The following is a 23,363-nucleotide window of genomic DNA, read 5'->3' on the forward strand; positions in this document are numbered from 1 at the left end:
CTGGGGTGAGATGGTGACCAGGATAACATTGACCTGCCTGTTCAAGCAGCCCCGTAAGTCATTCATCCGCAATGTCACTGCCTGCCCGGGACCACTTCTTGAGCTCAAGAAGCTTGGCCCAGACAACACTGGGCGCAAAACTAAGTCTACACTTAACCAGCTCCTCACTGGACACAGCAGTCTCCTTAATGAGTACCTCCATCGAATCTCGGCACGACCCTCTTGCACCAGACTGCGAATGGTGTGTAGGGACTCGGCTGAGAACGCCGACCACCTACTGCTCAAACTGTGTCCGTTCTGGAAGAGCAGCAGAGATCTCTCGAATTTGGCTGTGTTCACAGATGTACGAGAAGCCATCCTCTCCGAGCCATGCCTGGTCGTTCAGTTTCTGCAATTGGAAGGACTGCTTTAAGTCCTTGCCAAGACTTTATACTAGTAATCAGCGAATGGATTGGACACAAACTATTTGAAGCTTAGCTCCCGTACAGGCGCTAGGCCTCTAGTATCATAGTTATTTTACCGTAACGGCACGTTCTACTGTTTCGGTTGAGCAAGAATCAGATATTTTAGCATCCTTTCAATTGTCTCTATTTCTAGCATCTTTGTTTTGATACCGAAGAAGAAGGAGAAGAATTATGCCAATGATGGTGCTATCATGTGACTATGCTGCGGTACATGTATGGTGAACTCAATAAAAACAGCCCTTGGCAGATTATGCTCGGTAAATTGCTGAATTATGCTTTCCATAATGCCCAAATTATGCCAGTGATTATGCTACCTATGATGGTGCAGCTATACTGTTACACTGTATCCGCCAAGCTTGCAAGGGCTATACCATACATGTAACAAAAAAGTGTTCATGCACTCTTTGAGTCTTGGACTTGGTACCAATACTGGCAATACATGTACCATGTACCGGTATCTGTATGAGCAGGAGATCACCAAATAGGGCATGTGTTGCCAACGGTTCCAAAACTGCCTGCAGCCCTCGGATCGCGGAAATGTGGGCCCGACACCATTCCGATGGCCACCTACAATCTGGCCGGTACGCGGTTGGTAGAGACCCCTGACCCACCCATGCCATGGGGTCCGGCGATTTCGCGGTTACATCAGCTACATGTACATAGTACATAGTACCAAGAGTACATAACCGGGTTAACCGGGTTATGTACTCTTGATAGTACATATGCGGCAATATGCAATGAACTCGTAAAAAGCAGGGAGTAGTACATGTATACAATACTAATCAATACCCCCTGGTAAAAAGCAAAGGAAGAAAGGGTCGTTGTTGGGTGTGTACGGTAAGGACGCTGTACGGTACTGTCGGTAGGCTAAGGTCGGTGCATGCATATCGCGCATTCCACTTTGATAAGTACAACAAGTGGTAGAGAAGAGGTCGAGGTGCAGGTTACAACAAACGGTTTCCATACGAAAGCCACTTCGGCAACTTCGGAAATATGAGAGTCTTCTCAGGAAATTGAAGGCCAATTGGTGGCCTCCAAATCTGCGGATATGGACAGGCAGAGGTCGATGCGTCTGCAGTAAAAGCATTGTTAGTTTCGGTCAATGTTCCCAAAGAACCTAAGAACCCGCCTAAGATCATTGGAATAGCATTTTACCAAGAGTACTCTTCATTTTACTAATACCTAATATTTTATTTACCAACTCCTGTGGAATGGACATCTGCATCTAGTATCTGAAGTCTAGAAACTTCTCCCAAACTTGGTCGGCCAAATTGTTCACGGATGAGGAGAGAAACTCTGGCTACAGCATTGCGGCTTTTGATGGCACGTTTCTAACACTTATCGTATGTTTGGCGGCCCGGAAAACATTGAGCCATGATCGAGAAGGATGACGTTCTGCTGTGGTTCAAAGCCTCATGTGGAAGTAGCCGAGTAAATGTGTTTTGTGGAATGCTGAAATGCTGCACGGCACTAGAACTGCGATACTTCCTCACTCTGCTGGAGGGTATGCTCAAGGAAGTCGAGCATCCTCTGAAGCATGCAGAAAACGAAATAAATAAGTTCATCAAGCCAGCTTCAGATGTCACTTCGTCATTGGACTTATCCCAAGTGAAGGATAGGAGTAACTGTCTGGCATTGTTAGCCTTCCTAAAATCTTCAGATCATAGAATGGCTAGTGATCTGCTTTACCCAGCATTGACCACCATTGACGAAGAAGGCGTCAAAGATGAAAGCGTTCGAGAAGAGCTCTTGCTAATGCTTTACATGGCTGCAAACCACCCTGCTTTTTCCTTTGCTGAAAGAAAGAATCTCTGGGAGAGGATTGACACAGCATGCAAAGCCCTGTCTGCAGGACAAGGAGTTATCCCTGTCGCAAGCCTGGATCCGGCAGCGGAAGAGGTCAGTGCAAGATACATTTTGTGTAAACTGGGATGGTATTATTATTATGAAAAGACCCAAAGGCAATGTGCCTATCGAGGGTATGGCTCTAGGTTGAAGGACTGTGCTACAGCCCTTTGGCCAGCGATAGAACCTTCGAGTAAGGGTAAGATCATATCTTACTAGCAAAGTGCAGGAAGTCTAACCAAGGCCAAAGCCAAGTAAGCATCCAAATACAGTTGAAGTCGAGTTATCCGGCATGCCGGTCATCCAACAGAGCACTGGCAGATCATAGACTGTACATGTATATTTATACTAAACTACAGCCCTGCTTGAAGTAAATGTGGACGGTGAGCAACATGAATGTTGCCTTTATGCAATGTCACGTACAGGTCTGTCTATAGTTGAGTTGAGCACGGCGACAGTCTCTGGATAATACCAGTAACAAAACCATGACATACAGGTCAAATCATGCTCTACGGTCCGTTTGATGTGTGAACGCAAGATAGCTGTGCAGCTCCAGTTATCGAGAACAGGGTTCTAACCAGGTCAAAATTGTAGGGGGGGGGGGGGGGGGCAGGGAAACAGTTACCCCTTAACCCGTTTTTCCATTTTGCGAAAGTGTCTTGCCATGCAATGCCGTACTCGCACGATTAGAGCCCTCTTTGCAGCAGCAATGTTGTGCATCCCATCATACCACGCACACAGAAAAAACACACACACCTTTGAACTTTTGACGCCCATCGCCAGAGGCGATGATAGCAATGCTACAGCAGAAGCCATAGCAACTTGTGCTGGGATTGCACCATTCAACAGCTTGCAAGGCTGAAGAATTGACCGCCACTATTCAGTATTCAGCCTGGTCTACACACACGCACGCACACGCACGCACACACACACACACACACACACACACACACACACACACACACACACACACACACAGAAACACAGAAACACAGAAACACAGAAACACAGAAAAAAACACATCTCGAATAGTGCCCCCCCCCCCCCCCCGGCCTTGTAACCAAGCACATGTGCAAGTTTGATGTTCTTTTGCTAATGATCTTGTCCATGTCATTGCACTGGTGGTTTCAGGATCATGATCGCTGTTCCTGTTGCCGTTTCTGTTGAGTCGTGATAGTTTACAGCAAACTTTAGGCTCTGTGTTTCTTTGTTTTATGCTGGATGATGCAAATTCACCAGCATTGAAAAATAGTACCCTCTCTTGATTAGTGCCCCATCTGTGATGCACATTGAAAAATAGTGCCCCAGGGACACTAATCGCACGAGTACGGTGTGCAAAATACAGGAGCGAACCCCGACTTCATCCCAGACAAGTGTGCCTTTCTGACGCCTCTTTACGACTATCGACTACATTTTTGTTGAATTTCCTTGAAAACACAAAAATCGACAAATGAGTACAGCAGGGGGCGCCACATTGTCACAGGGGGGGGGGGGGGGGGGGGGGGCTCATCGCTACAATTGCATGCTTATTGATGGGCTTCCTGCACTACTTCTTACTAGTATGACTGTCTCTTTCACCCCCCCCCCCCAAAACCTAATTCAAATGGAAATCCTCTTACACCTTTTCTTCTCGTCTCTTTTGTGCCAGCTCAATGATGTATTACATCTTCTTGCTGTTCTTGCTCTCTGCCCTTCTAGAAGTCTCTTGAGACAGGAACAGAAAGTACTAGTCCTATGGTGGACAATGGCTGGGAAGATGACACCAGCAGCACGAATTGGGCTGACTGTGGTGAGATGGCGCTGCATACTTTGCTGCACCTTGCTGTTCTTTGGTTTGAAAAACTGTGTTTTTGGTTGCTGATGCAGGAGTCTTTGAGAGCGTATCTGCCAGCCTACAAGCATACCTGCCAAGTATCCCGATTTTTTCGGGATTTATAATATCCCGCGTTTTTGGATGACCTCCCGAAATCCCGAAATCCTTCTCAAATATCCCGAAAAGTTCAAAAACGGGGTGAACTGCAGTTTTGACGATTTCCTGGCATACTGCATGCAGTCCAGGAAGGATCTCAGCCACAACACTGAAAAGGAATGGTTACGCACAGTTTGTCCTGGTGGCGATGTGGAAGTTTTTTTTGTCTCTGAAAGACTTATGGTACATGTACATGTACATGTGATTGTATAACCTGACATTGTGTAAAATGGATCTTTTACATCATTATTTAATCAATGACGTCACCATGAAAAGTTGAAAATGAATGAATTATGGGAAAATTGACGTATCCCGAAAAAAGAGAGGCAAATCCCGGGCTTTTGCATTGACGATCCAGGAAAGCACCATCTACGTCTATACTTGGCAGGTATGTACAAGTACTTTGACACACAACAAATCTGCATGATAAGGAGTGATCCTGTATGTCATGAAAAACTGATGTTACACTCACAATCTCACTGTTTTACAATGTGCATGATTCTGAACACCCAATGGACGCCATGATTAAGCTGTACGCGAAGTCTGGAATGTTTGCTGACATAATAAATACGCAATTATACTTAGAAGTTAGACTTGGGTGGAGAGCCAAAAATTAATTTATAAGAAGAAAAGAGGACCAAAGAGCTACAAGTTATGCTATATTATCCACTAACACCAAGAGTAGATAAACAAGAGTGTGCAACTTGCGGATGGGTAGGCCCATGGCGGAATTTTTTGTTGACGTAATCTTTTCGACGACGCACGCGCTGCGAGTCTTTCGGAAAGTCTTCCCTCGTGCTCTTGGCCGGGCTTTGCACTACAAGGTCGGTGCCCAGCACGTGCTCTCACACTGCTCTGCGGCAAAATGCGCGTTTCTCTGAAAAAAGGTGACGTCAACAAAAAATTCCGCCGCGGGGGGGGGGGGGGGTATCTGCAGATCCGGAGTTGCACACTCTTGTTTATCTACTCTTGCTAACACTGATTGTAAAGTAACTGGTGGTGTTAGTGGATAATATAGCGTAACTTGTAGCCCTTTGGTCCTCTTTTCTTCTTATACTTAGAAGTAGGACACACTTCAGGCTCTTGAACACTTTGATAGTTTTCACTAGTATACTTTCATGCCTTATCATCAGGTGAAATACAAGCAAAATCAAATGAACATGGACAATGGATTAAATGCAGCAGAGAGGCGATAGCAACAGCGCAAGGAAGAAGAGAGATACTAATATTCATGTGCTTATAAATGTGCTCACAACCATCTATGTACTTCAATTGTAATTGTCATGCCTTACCGCTGTGCACCCATAGATGACGTCATTCCGGAGACAATTGTGGTGACTGGATGCCAGAAGTGTAGTGGAAGTGGTCCTTTTGATGCCTATCGCTTTGATTACTCATTTGAAGTAAGTAGTTGCATGTGCTAGCCTCCTTGTTTTCAGACACCTGTGGCAAACATCGTGTTAGGAGTAGGGCTGTGTGTCAAGTAGCATTTTTCAGGTACTAGTATCTGGTTCAGGTAATAATATTATGGTTACCCATTTTGGTGATATTGCTATGGAAACGCCCTTGTCTCATGGCATGTACTTGTATCTTTTTCTTTTCTTTACCGACCGCAGGTAACTTGGTCTGATGGTGGATTCAACCGGTGTAGCAGAAGTTACACCGACCTCATCCTTTTCCAAAATAAAGTAAGGAAAGTAGATGAAATACTAAGTGTCCATGTTGGTACTCGTTCTGGAAGTGACTTTAATTCTTGTACTTCGAAGTAGGTAATTTAGATTGCATTCACAGGACTACACAGAGCAACAGCTCCTAGGCTTTGCATCGTATCTGCTCCAATCTATGGAAGCGCCGCAAAGAAGCAGGAACAAACTGTTCTCCACCTTTCTCCGACTCTCTTTTTTCCTAGAGAATTAAAAAAAAGATGCACCCCAAGTATGATACTGTAATAGAGGATCCGTTGGACGTAAGAGTCGGCCGTAAATAATTATAACGGTTTTTAAACCAAATCATGAAGACACTTCCTTTATTACCAAACGTTTTCTTTCCCTTCTCTTCAGGATAGTACAGGGAATGGTGGAAATTTTGAAAGACACATTACTACATGTAATTATAGTTATTGTGTCTTTCAAAATTTCCACCATTCCCTATACTTTCCTGAGGAGAAGGGAAAGAAAACGTTTAGGTAAAGGAAGTGTCTTCTTGATGGTGTGGACTTGTGTCTTTGCATGCGAAGTTGTTGATTGCGAAATTAGTTTGACCGCCTCCAAATAATAATATTAGAGAGGTTCCGCACTACGTAAAGTTGAGCAACTTTACGTTAGTGGGCGGGAAAAACCCGTGAATTCGCGAGTTTGCACTCCACTTACGGAAAGTTGTCTACGGAGAGTACGTAGATAGGGCTCTGATAACGTAGCTGGTCCGTAAGTGGATTGGGTACAAATTTATGACTCTCCCCAGGTCGATCTGGTCGTACACTGCCGCATTCGGAGTTGCCAAGGGCAGCTACGTGATTTGAAAACTCGGTATGGCGGAACCCAGATGCGCATGCAGTTTCCGTAAGACTTTCCGTAGATCGACTACGTTTTTTACTAACGTAATTACGTTATGCGGAACCTCTCTAATAATGACAGTTCGCATATCACTCATTGCATGAGGTCAACGCATCTGTTGACAATTTCGAGCCAAGCAGCTCTATCAGAAGCAGATTGCACAGCATGCAGAAGCGAGAGATTAATGCATTGTAAGTCGTTCTTGACGACGTCGATCCATCTCAGACGTGGTCGACCGCCTCCAAACTACCGTTTTAAATAAAATATGTTGTACTATATGTGCTCTTTGCTTCATCAGTGGGCTGTCAGCATGTCGATGTGCTCTGAATGCAGTGCTCATCATGTATGTGTATTCGTTAGAGCAGGAGTGCATAACCCCCAAGAGTGTGCAATTTCAGCTATGGGGTCTGCGATGGCAGAACTTCGCATCACGTGACGGACCCGTACACATTATTTGTGTCCTGTGCATGTCATGATAGGTACAGGGTTGTACCAAGAGTACATTAAGCCTAGTTCACATTCGACACAACGCTGACGGTATGGGACGTAAGGGCCTGTCGGGAAGGTGGGGTGAGCTGTAAAATCTTGTACGATTCGTATGACACGACATGCTGCAGTCGTTGCGTCGTTCAACAGCGAACGGCGCCAGTCATAAGGCACGGTCCGTGACAGGGTGAGTCAGACTTTTGGGCCTAATTTCTTGTTTTTCGGGACTTCTTTTCAACTATTTCTCTTTGAATGAACTGGAATCAAGTTCATAAAACCAGTTTTTCATGAAGACCAAAAAGTAGCTTTGAAAGGTGTGCCATTCAAATAATAGCTCCAGGAAATGATAAAACAGTTCGTCTGTCACGCTCCTGAACTATGCCTAAATACCATACGTGACATCAGACCTTATCTTGCTAAAATTCAACTCAAGTCGTGTTAGCCATTCTGCGAGTTATCATGGGAAGCGCAGTGTTGGAAATGCTAAAATTTCCAAGTACGGATCGGAAGCAGTCGGCGCACGACGCCGTCTCCTGTTCACACTCAAAATGCAGCTGTTTTGTACGCTTGCGTCCCCGTCTACGCCCGTCTACGGTATGAAAAGTTAGATCGATCCAACTCTTCCCGTCACTTCTCGATCCGTACGGCAGTACGGTTGCGTTCCCATTCCTGGTGTTCACATTGGACGCCGTCAGACTGTCCCGTCGCTTCCCGTCGATCCTTACGTCGCGTCCCGTCGCGCCCCGTCGAATGTGAACTAGGCTTAACCCCCTCTTGGTTGTACGCAACGAAGCTTTGGGTTCAACTCTCTTGTGGTCACTATGTACTATGCACTGTTAGCCTGAGTAACCTTTTGAACCATGTCACGTGATGTGAAATTCTGCCATCGCAGCACTGTATAGAGGTCGTGGAGGCAGTTGCACACTCTTGGGGGTTATGTGAGTTCCTCTTGGTTAGAGGGAGGGTATGAGGAGACTTTACGATAACATTTCGTTAAAAAAATATTTGCACTCGACTCACGGATGGCCCAAACAGGTTTCCTTTCAACTTCAGTACTTTGTGGGACTTCTTGTTTCAAGGCAAACACTGTGAAATTCAACCTGTCCTATAAGTAGGCACTGGCTTTCTCAGCATGTTTCTTTTGTAGACTTGTTCAGTGATGTGGTGATGTTTAATAACTTGTCGATATCATGCTCAAGGAACGGGTTTTCAATCTTGCCATTAAATATAAGCACCATTTTATAGCCACGATGAAAACGTTTACTGACAGTTTCATGCTTCTATTATTAAATTTTCCTCTGGCTGCTGCAGCTTCACAATGAAAATGAGGATGCGATGCAGAAAGTTCCACGCCTTTCAAGTGAGTGCTGTTTTGACTTGTTGAGATGTTGCAAACTCAAAGCAATATGTTGCAATATGTTGCAATTTGTTGTGTTCTTTTTGCCAAGCAGAGGTCTAGGCATTGTTAGTGTTGTTGTCTCACGTTGCTACCATGCCAGTCAGGTTGCACCAGAAACCCCCTTCCTTACCTTGGTGCTGAACTTATTCATACTCCAAAGCAGTGCTATCCAGCTACTGTCAACATAGGCTTCTCAACTACCGTATTACAGTCAGACCTCGCATAACCGCACACATCCGTTTTCCACAAAAATATCCGGATAGGCGAGGGAACCGGATAATCGAACACACATACTGTATGTATGCATGGCATATGCTGTAAATCGGTAACCAACGATTTTCTTCCGGATGGCGAGGGGTCCGGATAAAAGAGGACCGGATAAGCGAGGTCTGACTGTATCTCTCTTATAAACACAGGTCTCCATTATAAGCACAGGTCGGAGGGCTGTTGAGATACAAACGCACAGTCTCCAACATAGTCACAGTGATAATACTGGAATGCAGCTGTGCGCCAGTCATACAGTCATATAAAACATAAAAGTGCTCCACGTGCACGTGCGTGACTTCCACTTCCGCATCAATCTTTTTTCTTCTCTCTGTTCTCTAATCATGAAATCTGAGTTAAATTCCAATTTCAGTGTGTTACCGGTATGCAACTTTCTTGACTTTTTCATGGTTGAAAAAATATAAACACGGTCTCCAGTATTATCACGGTCTCCTCTATAAGCACGGGTGCGAGGTGGGTTGAAAAAATATAAGTACCGTGTTTACACACGGAAAGTTGGGTGTGGTCCTCGAAAGAGTGCTCAATGCACCGGGGCGCAGAGCTTCATACAAAAAGAATAGAATAAGATACGCCACAGGCGTGAAACTCTGAGTCACAGCCAACCCAAGCTCCGTATCCCATTCTATTCTTTTTGTAAGTACCGTGTTTATAAGGGAGATAATAGACACCCTTAGCAAAAAACGTTATGTTGTAACGGTATTATCGTAAGGGGGAAAATACCGTGATTTGGGTTCGACCTTTAGCAAGATGCACGCTATTTTTAGTACGCTGTTGCCACGAGAGTAGCTTTGATTTCGCGCGGTACAACCATTTTTGTCACCATATACGCGATACAAGGTGAAATGCGTACGGACTATGCAATATTTGGCCAAAACACGTACCGTTGGTCACAACGATAAATCAGCCCCCATAACGTTTATACGCTGCAGCTTCAACGCTATTTGGGTGATCAAGGTACGAGTACCGTAAAAAAATAGCGTTACCGTCGTTTGCTAAGGGTGTCTACTACGGTATGTTCACTACACCTACAGGAGCTACTGGAATTCCAGGTCGGATCTGTTGTCAAATTTCTGAGCTCGGTTTGGTTTTGTTGCTTCTTTCTCTCTTTTTATTCCTGGATTTCCAGGCAAACGATCATTGAACACATATGAGCAAGCAAAGAAATTGCTTCCTGAGATATCGGAGCTTGTACAGTAAGTGCAAGTATACCCAACTCTACTTGAAGCACAGTAAACTAAAAATACTTGTTTACGAATGTATGCCAGCATTTTGCCACCTTGAAACGACTACACGATTGATCAATGGATCTTCACTTCACTTCATTTGCGAAACTTTGGGAAGAGGTTGAGATTTGGACAGGGTTACCGTACTTTCCCGTGTATAAGCTGCACCCAGATTTTTTGTCACGAAACACAAACATCTACCCTGTACATCACGGTTCCTTTGACCATCTTAGTATAAGCCACATGGACTTTTTTTGGCATGCTAAGGAAGCTGAACCTTGACCAACTGAGTGTGTATTTGAATTTTGTATCTACTTGAACTGTAAGCAAATCTGATGCAAAAGCAGAGATTCACATCACATGACATGGTTCAATAGCTTCTGACAAAGAATGCAATGTGACCACCAGGGAGTTGTACAGGAACAAATTGTAGGGCGATGGTAAGGAAAACAACAGTTCACCTAATTTCCATGTTCCTCTATTGCCTTGTCGGAGAAAAATGCAATGTACGGGTGCACAGAGCACTCGGAACGATCGATTTGTGGCAGCATTTTCGCTGCATGAACTGAAAAAACACAAACGTTGAGAATGAGTGGGGGGGGGGGGGCTGCCTCCCCCCGGTCCTTAGCTAGAACCCTGCAGTGCAGCCCTCTACCTATATGAATTTCTGCTGTCGCGGAACCCAAAGAGTGGAGGTCATTTTGCTCTTGTTGTAACCAAGAGTGTGCAACTCTCGCATACAGAGCTGTCTCAGCAGAATTTCGAGTCATTTTACGATGCAATGCTCCTTGCACGAGTGATGTACACCGCTTGTACTGGGCGTCAGCACATCACATGCGTTTCCTTGCACTATTGTACAGGATCAAATGGGGATTTGTCCACCATGTATGGGCAGGATATGTCTGGTAATACCGTAAAATCCCGCCAGAGCGCCCCTACCTCCTCGATGCTTCAGGTGGGGAGGGGCGGATGGGAGAGTCCTACTTACCGCATTCAGTACTACATGAAAAAGTGCTCACCCTACGAAAACTGTTCGTGCATCTCGTACACCGTCCAAAGGTCAAGAGCTAGGAGTCGTACAGACCCGTCAAAACCCAGGGTTTGTGCGATCCCTGGTCAAGAGGGCGGGCACTGTTGCGCACATTTCCAACGGGGTCGAGCACGTGTCTGCAGTACAGTACGGCATCACAGAGTCATACGAGGATACAATCAATCACTTCCCTGACACGAAGTCAGGGAGGGGCGGATGGGAGAGACGGGGCGCTCTGGCGGGATTTTTACGGTATGTGTACAATGCGCATTGAATCATTAAAAAGTGATGTCAACTTGAAATTCCGTCGGGACAGCACCCATAGTGTAGTTGTACAATCTTGGAGGTCACGTGCTCTTGTTGTAACCTATTGAGCAATGTCATGTGGTGTGAAACTCAGCCGTTGCAGCACTGGATAGAGAAAGTGCAAGCAGTTGCACACTTGTGGGGGCTATGTACTCTTGCTTACTCTGCTTCACCTAACCACAATTCACCAGGAGACACTTCGAGAGGCACTCCCAGTACCGGTGGGTACTGGCGATGAGTGAACCAACTCTTAGCCACTTCTCCGCCTTTTGATTTGGATGCGCTGTGTGTAGGAAATTCCTGGACTTGCCACGTGATGTGCTCAGTAGTCAGCTTGTCATTGATTTCTTCAGCGCTATTGGTGTGGGCTTAGACAGCCTAGAGAGTAGTCGTAGCCTGTCAGATCTGGCAAGCTCACCTACTCGTGCGTCCAAACCTTCAATTGCTACATCCGCCTCTGGGTCTGTGGATAGTTCGACGGACATCACACCACGCTACTCACAGGATAGCTGTAAGCCCATGTGCATGCTGCCTTCTTTGCATTATACTAGTGAGCTACACACTTCATCAGGGTATCTGTCAATGTGTTTATAGCTGGTACTGTCTTCTGTAACACACTTTTCACAGGCATAGTTATTAGTGCAATTCCATTTTTGGTGGGATTTTCGTGGGATTCTGCAGAAATCTTCCTTGCCTCTAACGTTCAACGGCACTCACCTCAAATGTGTAAAACCTTTCTCCAAATGTATTTGTCATACGCTGTGTATGTGGAACAAGTTGACAGAAATTGCTCGATCTTCACATCCCTTTCTTTCGGTATTGTTTTTCTTCCTCTTTTCATAGTGTCCCCATCCAGCTCAACAGATGCTGCTAAATATCAGAATGTTTACATCACAACTACGACTTCTAATTCAGCTTCTCAATCCAATACGAACAGCCTCCCTTCTTTGAAACCCGGGTCCAGTGGTATTCCAAGTCTTCTTAATGGACCACACTCACCTATTGCCGAGGTGGATGAAAATCCTCAAAAGGACCCCCACAGCAAGATTCCTCAGAAGTCCCCTTGCTTTATTCGTCGAATCGGTGGCGGAGTTGTTTATTACGAACCCCACAAAGTCATCGCATCGGCTCCAATGGCATACTTAGAAAAATATGCGAAAATGCGAAGCAATATTTTGCCTTCCATCAAGCACAGCAAGATGGAGACCACTCCTGATGTTACCCGGCCATCTACTGCTGGCAGTAAATCAACAAGGCAGTCGTTGACGATGTCTTTCCGTGATCCACCTACACTCTGTCCATCACCGCAATCCAGGACCAGCAGCAGCAGATCAACAAACTCACCTCATGCCAGTATTCGCTCGGGTGCAATGAGTCCTCCCGGCCTTGGGTCATCCTGTGATGAAGATACTAGCTTTCGGTGCCCCAGTGGCAACGAGTCCAGCAACCGACAGCGGAGGAAGAAAACCACGCCGACGAGTCCAGCAGAGGCGTACATTCTAGGCTCTTACGGCAGTGCTGGGGATATGAAGACATTTCCCTCACTTCAGGAATGGCTGAAGGCCTTGCGGTTGCACAAGTACACTACAACGCTGGAAGACTATGACTTTGATAAGGTAAATTAGAGTGCCTGTGCGTGCGCTGCTATTTTCATACTATTTAGTACAATCAATCCGTTGTTAATCATGTCATAGAGAGAAAAAGAGAGAGAGAGTGCATGTACAGTCAGACTTCTTTAATCTGGCGGCATCCGTTTGCCAGAATTCTGCTGGGTCGGGGAAGGGTGCTGGCTTAACGGATACCAACACATACTTGGACACTCAAAACATACATCGAATACCAACACATACAATGTGCATGTACTTGGACACTCAAAACATACATCCTCACATAACACTCTCCAAGCGATCCCTGACCTACACCAATGTAGCCCAGGGACCATTTGGAGAGTGTTGTGAAGATGTATGGTCACAATGGGTGGCTACAGTGGAGTCTACGCATATTGAGAATGTATACTATTTACTGGAAAAAGTCCTGCAGGGGATGTATTACAAATGCCGGATAAAGGGGTAAAGGGGACTGGCAATGATCTGCTTCTTGAACACCCCTGCCGGAAATCGAGTCCTGGTGGTGACAGTCAATTTTTTCTTCAGACTTTTCCCTTTTTGATTCCCTCAACCAGTGAGTACTAGTATAATATGTCAGCCTTTCATGTACCTAGCCTATTAAAATGTCAGTGGATGTCAGCATTGTCTGTGTTGTGAGACAACTCTGTAGATTTCCATTTCCATTGAGGTAGGTACCGTAGTGTCTTGCACAAAAGCATACCGGTACACTGTACTAGTATCTTGAATTAAAGCCTGATTAGCTTAGCTTTTACCAATATACGCAAGTATACGGTGCATGGCAACTATTCAAAGACATCTTACCGAGACTACATTGACCAGCCCTACAAAAATGGAGTCTTTCAGTTTACAGCGAAATGGCTTTACACAAGGTGTTGGGCATTGAACTTTGACGTGAGCACTACATGTAGTGAAGTCTGGCATCCCCTACCCTTTCGATCTATGTGATTCTCAGCTGATGAGCTTGACACCGGAGGAAGTGGATGCATTGGACATGACGTCCGGTGCTCGATCCAAACTTACCACACACATGGACTGGATGAGGTAGGTACCACTGATGTACTATTCCTGTGTTGCTGTCTTGTTGCAAGAGCACTTACACCTTGCTGCACCGACAATTTCTTTCCTATTGATTTTTGCTGAGTTGTAATCTTTCTTACTTCAAGTATTTCATTTGCACGTAGGATTCGGTGCTCAATCTGCAGGCAGTGCTGTTTCATCCTTTCAGGACCCATTAGCACAGCAGAAACAACTCCCTGGAGGCATTAAATTTAAGAAGACGTCAAAGATAGCAAGAATGAAGAAGTGTATTTGTGGACCAGCAGTTGCTGCATCCGTTCAGCACGCACAGAAGAAAGGTTTTGTTGGATTCGACATTGTTCTTAGAACAAGAAGGTTATTTTATAGAGGAATTGCGCGCACATTGCGCTGACAGGCTGTAGCCTAACAGTAAGCTGGCACATAACAGCTGTGATGCAGCACTCGCAGTCACTCTGTTACAGTTGCAGCCTTTCCTCTTCGTCTTTGTTATGTTGTTCTGTTATCTTGTATGAACAAGGACAAAAGACAAAGGAAACTAATAAAACTACAAGGATAAGCGTTGGTACAAAAGAAGGCAGTACAGAGACGGGGGTCCCGAGAGTGTCCAGATGCATACGCATAGAATCCTAGTTAGGTAATACACGGATATGTGCAAGGCACGCATAAGGAACGTAGTGCGTGCAGGGTACAACAAGCATGCATATATAAGACATGTGAGTTACATACATAGAACACAGTAGACGCAGCACAGAGCAGGGGAGCATCATACATGGACAGGGCAGTCCATAAGAGTGCATACATAAATACGGCAGTGCATACACATCAGTCTTCGCATCTGTGTCTGTCTACCTGTCTGCGTTTGTGTGTGTGTGGCTGTTGTCAATTCTGCAGGAAAAATGGATGCAGTGAGTTTGCCTTGTCCAGCAAAATTTGCGATGGTGGAAAAAAGGTACATGTATTGTGTTATTTGCTCAGACAAAAAACTTTGCACTGCTAATAGTTTGCTAGTCACTAGGGCTGAAACGATTATACATGCCGGTTATTTGAGTAATCGATCATTATGACGAAGCGATCTAACCCATGGAAGGCTGTATGTAGCAACCACCTTTGTCGCAAATTTTGAACAGCAACAGGTGAATTCGCCATGCACAGAATCATTGTACTCTACTTGACTGCATATTGATGTGTGGGATAGCCGAGTGAGATATGTGCAGCCAGAATGCTTGTTTCACAATCTTGGAACAAACATTGATGATCGAAACTATATTCAATAATCGGCTCCTTACAAGGATAGCGATACACAAAATCGGTGATCGTTTCACCCCTACTAGTCACAGTATGAATGCTCGTCAGTATGTTTAAGTCGATTGTTGGCCCACGCCACGATCAATCATCAATAACGCTGTTCACCACCAGACTTGTGAAATGCTGCATGACGGGTTTAATTTGTCCTTGAAGCAGGCGAGTTGGCTATCAGACTTGCTGCCAATATCGTTGTGCTCCCTTGAACCAGGTTGACACGTCAGAGAGATTAACCCATGTCTTGAGATGTCATGCATACCCGTGCTGTTCATGCAGAAGACCACATCCTTTGTGTCATGAAGGTAGTGGTGTTCTACCGCCTGCAGAACAACCTATGTGTCTGGAATGCATGACATTAATTTTTGAAGTTTTACATTTTTTATTGCAGAGTCGGTCTCAGTCACGGACCAGCTCATTTGCCAGTCTTGACCGCATGGACGTTGGATCAGGCCAACCCAGTAGGAGATCCACTAGCGATTTCCCATCGATGCAGTCGAGTGTTTCACCAACTGCCTCGACATGGTCATTGCCAGATGCACTACCAGTAAGAGTTCTCGATTTATCGCCACTGTGCAACGTTCTCTCTTTGTATGAGATAGGAATTTGTCTTTTATATCACCCTGATAACACCATGAAAGCCATGGACTGCAACTGGCAGCCTGGCATTATACTCTTCAGACTCAGCAGCACCTTAGCTTTACTTTACACTGTAATGTCCAGAATGACGTGAACAGTGAAATCCACTTTACCTAATATGGGGTCGTAATTTGTAACAGTCTATGACAGCCTCGTGTAAGGCCACACGTTTTTATTTCTATGTTTCTCGTCACCTGAAAATCTAAAAACGCATGCGAGAGGTGGAAAAAAAATTAAAAAATGACCAAAAAAAGTTTACTAGACCTTTGTTCAAACGGAAATCCTCCAATACACCATGCAAAATAGCATCCATAGTTAGCAACTAGTATGTGGTAGGAGCTTCTGTCACAATCTGTGCATGTGCAGCTAGATTGCGCACAAAAAAATGCCGACCTCGCATCATGTGTCGCGCAGGCTAGGCCACATATGTACATGTGCATGAGTGTGCTGATCCCCACATGCACAGTCAGTGCAGCACAGTTTTTTTTCTTTTTTTCTTCCAGACTCCTGAATCGTATGCGCGCGGGTGACGAGAAACATAGAAATAAAAAATTGTGGCCTAAGAGAGAGTGCTTCATGTGGAACTCTCCCACCGCTTCTGTATTTAGACAGCAAAAAAATATGTATAAAGGAGCCACAGAAAAAGGGAAATGCTGTCAATGAAAAGCACATACGTGTAGTTCATTTGGGAAGGTAGGAGTTAAATTATGTTGAAGTCTCCATGTGTGACTGTTATCTCTATACAGAATAGAATGTGAGACCGTCCGTGCCTGGTGAGGTGGTTAAGTAGTTTGTTTGTAAAGTGACCGTCAACACATGCCGAACAGATTCTCTCATGAGTCCACGAGGGACGAAACTCGAGTCACAATCATAAAAGCCCTCGCCACATCGGCTGAATATTTAAATATTGTACAGTACTAAAGAAGTGCATTGTCTTTAGGGTATACTTCATTGAAAAGCATGTGCAACAGCGCATAAATTCCTTTACTGAAACGATATTCTGCATCATAGGTCATGCTCAGGTTCATCAGAATGTCTGCTACCTTCCTGCTAATGCAAGGGGGCCTTTGCTCATCCCTGGTACTTGTACATTACAGGGAGGCAGTGATTTGACCCGTCCACGCTCCGCAGCTTCAGGAACATCATCGCGTCCTTCTTTATACGGAGCAGAAGCCATGCGCGGACATAACACAGTCTCTCATCACACCAGCATGCCGCAGCTTGCCACATCTCCAAGGCGCAAGTCTGAAACAGGTCTGGGGGGAAGTACCAACAGCATTCCAGCACATAGAGACTCTGGATCTAAAGCACAAGCCATGCCACGCCAATCTTCTGTCAACAGCAAGACCCGGCGGAAAGCCCCTGCTTCTTCAACTCCAGCTCGCCAGTCAAGTCGCCCTGGCTCATCAAACAGCCTTTCATGGAGAAGCTCAGATTCCACTGATGGTGTGCCTCCAAACAGTAGGCGGAAATAACAACAGCATTTTTTTGCTTTGATGATTTTTTAACTACCAAAACAAACTGCCTCCAGGCCACGTTTGTGTCAATCTTTTCGGTAGTGTCGATATTTCTATTTATCTTCTTTCATTCTGGCTTTCTATTTGCAAATGGGCACAGATTCGTCTCCAACTGTTCTCACATCTTCTCATATTTCCTGCACCTGGTATTCTGTCTGCTGGTCTTGATCACATTTTATTCGGTTATCTATTCCAAATACTCTGAAGCGTCGTCTGTTGAAGGTTCACTCCGTATTCAAGGAGAGAACATAGTTTATGTTTTATTTCATAGGCCCTGTTTCATCTCCCAGAGTATATATTTTTCATCTCCCAGAGTATATATTTTGTCCGGTTGTCAGTCAAGGCTTACAGTGCCTTTCTAACATTTTTAAAGGAGATCGACAGACACTTTATTAATTTACTAATGTATACCTCGAAGACAATTATTGTTAGAGCGGTTTTGGTTCTCTTAGTTGGTGTAAGCTACATTTTGATCTGCAGCAGTTATGTAGACTGTGCCAAATTGAAACTATCACCGGCAGGTGCGAATATCTGATTTAAAAAAATACTATAATAATTATACCCTCTCGCTTAGGATGAGCTTTTTTATGGCAGCTTAAGCGAAGGCTATATATCTGCTTTATGCAGGTTTATGCCAATGCGAACAAGCAAAATGATAATAATATACCCGCATCTCAAACTGTTGCAAACCTTTATATGTGTGCCATGAGGCTTATCTATCATACAGTAGGTTCTGCATTTTTGTCATTGCCCGTCGGCATCTTTAATCCTCTCTATGAAACGGCTCTGTTCTATTGTGTGTTTAGTGCACTGCTTTGTTGCACTGCTTGATTGCACAATGAAAACAATTCCTCAAACCCATTCCCACGCGCGAGCACATTTGCAGGCACACTGCATGCAGAATCAGCACATCAATTCCGTTTCTGTGTGTGGCGTGTGTGTGTGTGTGTGTGTGTGTGTGTGTGTGTGTGTGTGTGTGTGTGTGTGTGTATTATGGTCACACACGTCTTTCTTCTCTTTCTCAGACTCTTCCTGACTTTTCTTTCATTCTCCTGGGTGGTTACCAACAGCCAGTGCATGCCGGAGTATGTGGTGTGATGTGTGTGCGGGGGAAAAAAAAATGAAAAGACCAAAAATAGGGATTCACTGGCAAGAAAATGTCACTCCAAATAGCTGTATGGTGTAGACCAGGCTGAATAGTGACGGTCAATTCTTCAGCCTTGCAAGCTGTTGAATGGTGTAATCCCAGCACAAGTTGCTAAGGCTTCTGCCGTAGCATTGCTATCATCGCCTCCGGCGATGGGCGTCAAAGGTCAAAGGTGTGTGTTGAATGGTGCAATCCCAGCACAAGTTGCTATGTCTAACATAGCTGTTTGCTATCATTGCTTCCGCGATGGGCAGGTCTGAGGTGTGTGTGTATGCGTGTGTGTGTCTGTGTGTGTGTCTGTGTGTGTGTCTGTGCACTGCATGTTCTATGTTTCCAATTCTGTTGTTTCCTTTGGGTTGGGAATTTATCGTTTTACCGTAGTGTCTTTAGCCTGTCAATAGAAGCCTGTTTTGAATACGAGCCTGATTTTTCAAGATACACTGTCGGCACATAAGCCTGGTTTAGTGCTGACACACATAGGCATGTCCGGTTTGAATAGAAGCCTGATGTGAATAGAAGCCCAGCCCTGACATTGGCGTCTACAGGAACTTGAATAGCCCGGCTTTAATGTGCGACAATACGTTAGTTGTTAGTACTCTTCTGTTCGCATGTACAAGCAACAAGAAGAAGAACACCCATCTTCGTTGCCAGTTGTGTCTCTAACTAAGAGACTGTGGCTTCACACGTAGAGTTTACGTCAATTCAAAGTTTATTCTACCATTGCAAAGCAATAAGAAGCGTTGAGGTGTGATTGTGCTTGAGGATCTAGAAGTTGTATCCCCAGGTGTGGGATGCATCGGGTGTTGGGTGGCAGTACAATGAATTGCTGTAGAGTGTTCATGACTAAGAGGTTGTGGTTTTGGGGTGGATCAATAGCACTTGCAATTACACTGTAATTAGTTTGTAGCTGAATACGTGTCTGGTACATACACCACATTATGAATCATGATAATATTATTATTATGTGAGTTATCGTTATCAGCACACAAACATTTAACTATTACTTCCGAATCTCTCACTTTGGTGATACCCAGTACATTGTACTATGGTCTCATGAGTCATGTTGTCTACTTCGAAATAACTTCAAGAATCAACACCACAACACTGAGCCACAATTACTACAAAATGACACACACATACACACACGCACACGCACACACACACACACACACACACACACACACACACACACACACACACACACACACACACACACACACACACACACACACACACACACACACACACACACACACACACACACACACACACACACACACACACACACACACACACACACACACACACACACACACACACACACACACACACACACACACACACACACACACACACACACACACACACACACACACACACACACACACACACACACACACACACACACACACACACACACACACACACACACACAATATTATACTGCATGTGAACGATGTGGCTCACGTTTTTGTTGTATTTTTCCCCGCAAGGAGTATCATTTAGATATCAACCGCTGGTAAAACAATAGTACAATCATGTAGTTTGCACAGCCGATTGTACTGGAAGCTTCTCCCGTTTACATCGTGCAGCCAACCAGCTGCTGATGTGAACCATGTGATGTCATACGAGTGTTCGCCATCAGATACTTATACCGGTAGTACCGCGTTTGCAGTCACATACACACACACCTTCCTTCCTTCCTTCGCCCACTGCCACGATTGGCTATGTGTCCCCAAATGGGGCGACTTGAAGGAGTGCTGTCTTCGGGACGCGGCATGAAGCCCTGCGAGTCCGGGGGGACGTGAACGGCTGTTTCACTGTTTTTTTTTTTTTGCTTTTGCGGAGCGACGGGAGGTGCAACTATGTCTAGCGATGTCTTGAGGACGGCTGAAACGGCGTGTGCAGACCATACATAGGAGTGGTTTCACGGCAGGTTGTACACGAGAGCATACCACACTGTAGACTCCATCCTGACACCTGGTTCTCCACTCGGACCTATCATCTGCTGTTTCAAGCCACTCATTCAAGCCAATGGACACTGCCGTCAGGTCATGTTTGATTGGGTCTTTCCACCTCTTCCGGGGGCCATGTGGAGGTCGTTTAGACGGCAAGGCACCAAAGAGCGGGGAATACGGTCATCCATGCGAGCCAGGTGGCCCAGCCATTGGAGACGACGGCGCCGGACCTTGTCCGAGACCTGCTCCATGTCACCCCACCACTGCCGTACCTGAAGGGTTGTCACGTGCTCGTCCATCTGGCGCGCCCGACTGATGCCCAGGACCATGCGTATAGATCGCAGGTGAAACGACTCCAGACGCTGGAGATCCCGTTGCCTCGGTGTCCAGTTCTCAGCACCATAGAGGAGTACCGCCAACACAGTGACTCCGTACACAACACGCTTGAGACCGATAGGAAACTCAGAGTTCGCAAACACAGCTTTCTTCAATGCGCCAAATGCACCCGAAGCTGCGGCGATCCTGCGAGAGACATCAAAGCTACTCCTAGCATCAGGAGTGATCTGGCAGCCAAGATAGTGAAAGCTGTCCACGCATTCGACGGTTCCACCCAAAGGCAACATATCCGACGTCACCACACCAACGCCCATAGGCATGAACTTAGTTTTGCCCAGATTGACTGACAGGCCAAAAGACACACACACACACACACACACACACACACACACACACACACACACACACACACACACACACACACACACAAACTCACTCTTGGGAGCTTACTCTTGATACATGTACAGCAAGGCTTTGGTGACATGGATAGTAACGACCAGTCATCAATAACTACGATAACAATGCACAAGTCATGTAAACGGTTGCTCACAGTACAGTGCTTCCAGCATGGCAGGATCGGATGTAGGAGCTAGGGACACGCGTTAGTTGCATACTGGAGTGTGTGTTACGTGTACACATAAGCTTCACCGCACCACTCACTGCCGTGAACACCAGTCCAACTCACCGTCAGTGCCTCATGACGATGACAACAATTTTTAAATAGCTAATCGTCTACTTCATTGACCCGCACATGTACAAGTACAACAGCGTCGAATAGTCGACAGAAGTGGCCAGAGTCGCATGTACCAGCACCTAGTACATGTACTTGGTTGATAAAACATGATATACCGTATAAAACTCAAGAAGGAAAACAAGCTCACGCCTGTGCTAGAGTGGCATTGTTCAGCCGCAGTCTAGTGTCATGTAAATCGACAGCCAGAAGAAGAAGAAGAAAAAGCTGCTATAAAAGAGATATGACAAACACATCACGTAACGAAACGTACATGTATTGCGTGTATGTGTTCGTGCAGCTGCTAGTAAAATAATAATAATCTGACTAAAGATCAGGATGAAAAAAATGTGAATTCAAATCAGTCTAGTCCTTGTGGTGCCTATGCAGCTAGTACTGCACGGACTGCACTCACTTGTTATGCCCAAACGCACGCGTGGGAAATTGCCGTAGACTGGCAACTGTGTAGACTGTTGGATGTCAGTGCAGACGTAGCAAAACGGTTGGTGCATGGCAATGGCCGCACCTATCCTGTTATCCTGTAGTGCACCGGATCATTCCTGCAGCCACAATGGGAGCGCGGTGAGACAGAACGCAATAGCTCGCCGTGCACACACCCACAGACACACGTGGCTATCTCTGTCTGTCCGGCTGGTTTCTGAGACCACCGGTTGAGAGGAATTTCCTACTCATGGGGTACGCCATTCGCGTGACAACATACCGGAACGGCTCACGGAGACTTTCCCTCTCACCAACGCTCACTTCAAACTGTCTTACATTGTGCATCCGTGACCAATGCGCTGTGGAGACATTGTCAACTACTCGCTCTGATACTAGGTCAGTCTTTGTACCCAGCACAAGCAAGGGGAAGTCTTTGCCCCTCTGCAAATCGAGCTCCTTTCGTAGCTGCACTACGAAGTCAAAGGATTCTTTCGCTGTAACACTATAGACCAGGACGGCTCCATCCGCCATCAGTATGTAGTGCTTTGCCAGTGCTACGGACAACTTTCCTGGAGTGTCCACAATCTGAATCCTCTCCTTGGGTCCCTTCTCCGTTTCTACCCAACATTCGTAAATATCCTCAACTGATGGCATCATAGCGGATCCCACAACATGACGTCCAGTCACCAGCTGTTCAAGTATCGACGTCTTGCCAACAGAACTTTGTCCAAGCACTACTAATTTGTAAGTTTTCTGGGGCATTCTCCTCGGAGCTGACTCGTCCAGAAATGATAAAAATGATAACGTCCAAGACGACACAACTATAAGGCCATTGTCGATTTTGTTGACAGATCCTAAAAATAGGGCACACAGCTGGTACAGATGTCGCCTGAATCAAGTGAATGCAAGGTGTCTTCTCCAGGTTTATACAAACCGCTAGTAGACTACCTTGTCCTCCACTGCTATATACATGCTACCTCAATAGCCTTTGGCCTGGTGAGCTCACGATACGAACGACACGACGCCGTTCAAACCCGAAGTATCTCGGTGACCTGCTCTGTTTTTACTTCT

The 23,363-nt window shown here is 45.5% G+C and overlaps 2 protein-coding genes across 2 annotated transcripts; one reads left to right on the top strand and one right to left on the bottom strand.

The window, feature by feature from the left end:
- Nucleotides 1–1,405: 1,405 nt before the first annotated feature.
- Nucleotides 1,406–18,590, top strand: LOC135829438 (uncharacterized). Its single transcript, XM_065341849.1, has 12 exons — nucleotides 1,406–2,363; nucleotides 4,008–4,098; nucleotides 5,587–5,681; nucleotides 5,895–5,966; nucleotides 8,628–8,676; nucleotides 10,127–10,193; nucleotides 11,853–12,070; nucleotides 12,403–13,175; nucleotides 14,140–14,228; nucleotides 15,117–15,174; nucleotides 15,916–16,071; nucleotides 17,261–18,590. Exons 1-12 carry the CDS (start codon nucleotides 1,839–1,841, stop codon nucleotides 17,636–17,638), a joined length of 2,571 nt encoding a protein of 856 aa, XP_065197921.1. The 5' UTR covers nucleotides 1,406–1,838; the 3' UTR covers nucleotides 17,639–18,590.
- A 3,206-nt stretch (nucleotides 18,591–21,796) lies between these two features.
- Nucleotides 21,797–23,363, bottom strand: LOC135829447 (NF-kappa-B inhibitor-interacting Ras-like protein 2). Its single transcript, XM_065341855.1, has one exon. The coding sequence runs from the start codon at nucleotides 23,052–23,054 to the stop codon at nucleotides 22,485–22,487; it is 570 nt and encodes a 189-aa protein (XP_065197927.1). The 5' UTR covers nucleotides 23,055–23,363; the 3' UTR covers nucleotides 21,797–22,484.

The sequence above is a fragment of the Sycon ciliatum genome, chromosome 1 (genome assembly GCF_964019385.1).
Source record: "Sycon ciliatum chromosome 1, ocSycCili1.1, whole genome shotgun sequence".
NCBI classification, from domain to species: domain Eukaryota; kingdom Metazoa; phylum Porifera; class Calcarea; order Leucosolenida; family Sycettidae; genus Sycon; species Sycon ciliatum.